We start from the raw sequence: 387 nt of genomic DNA, 5'->3' as shown, positions 1-387 counted from the left end.
GCTCCCGCCGCTGCCGCCGCCGCTGCCGCCCTCTCGCGTCCCCCCCCGGCGCGAGCACGCAGGCCCCGACCCCGCCCCGGCCCCCGGCCCCGCCGCGCGCCTGCGCGTGTTGGTCCCGCCCCCCCCCCGCCCGCCAATCGGGGCCGGGCTGGGCGGGGCGCGTCCTCCTGCGCACGCGGCCGTGTCACTGCCGGAAGCGGCTGTTCGGGTCGCGGCCGGCGCGCGGCGGGACATGGCGGGTTCGCGGGGCACGGGGCGCACGGCGGCGCCAAGCGTGCGGCCGGAGAAGCGGCGGTCGGAGCCCGAACTGGAGCCTGAGCCCGAGCCAGAGGTGACTGCGGCAATGCGGGGCGGCGAGGCGCGTCCCTAGAAGGCCCAGCGGGCACG

At 81.7% G+C, this 387-nt stretch overlaps 1 protein-coding gene across 2 annotated transcripts in view; it reads left to right on the top strand.

Moving 5' to 3' along the window:
- Positions 1–164: 164 nt before the first annotated feature.
- The window catches only part of BOP1 (BOP1 ribosomal biogenesis factor), a 32,793-nt gene continuing 32,570 nt past the window's right edge, over positions 165–387 (top strand). For both annotated transcript variants that reach the window (XM_015146273.3, XM_077944646.1), the window contains exon 1: positions 165–331. In XM_015146273.3, coding sequence (XP_015001759.3) covers positions 233–331 — 99 coding nt within the window. In that variant the 5' untranslated portion in view covers positions 165–232. The remainder of the gene's footprint in view (positions 332–387) is intronic.

This window comes from Macaca mulatta, chromosome 8, assembly GCF_049350105.2.
Source record: "Macaca mulatta isolate MMU2019108-1 chromosome 8, T2T-MMU8v2.0, whole genome shotgun sequence".
In the NCBI taxonomy this organism is placed as follows: domain Eukaryota; kingdom Metazoa; phylum Chordata; class Mammalia; order Primates; family Cercopithecidae; genus Macaca; species Macaca mulatta.
This window is presented reverse-complemented; position numbering and strand designations above follow the sequence as displayed.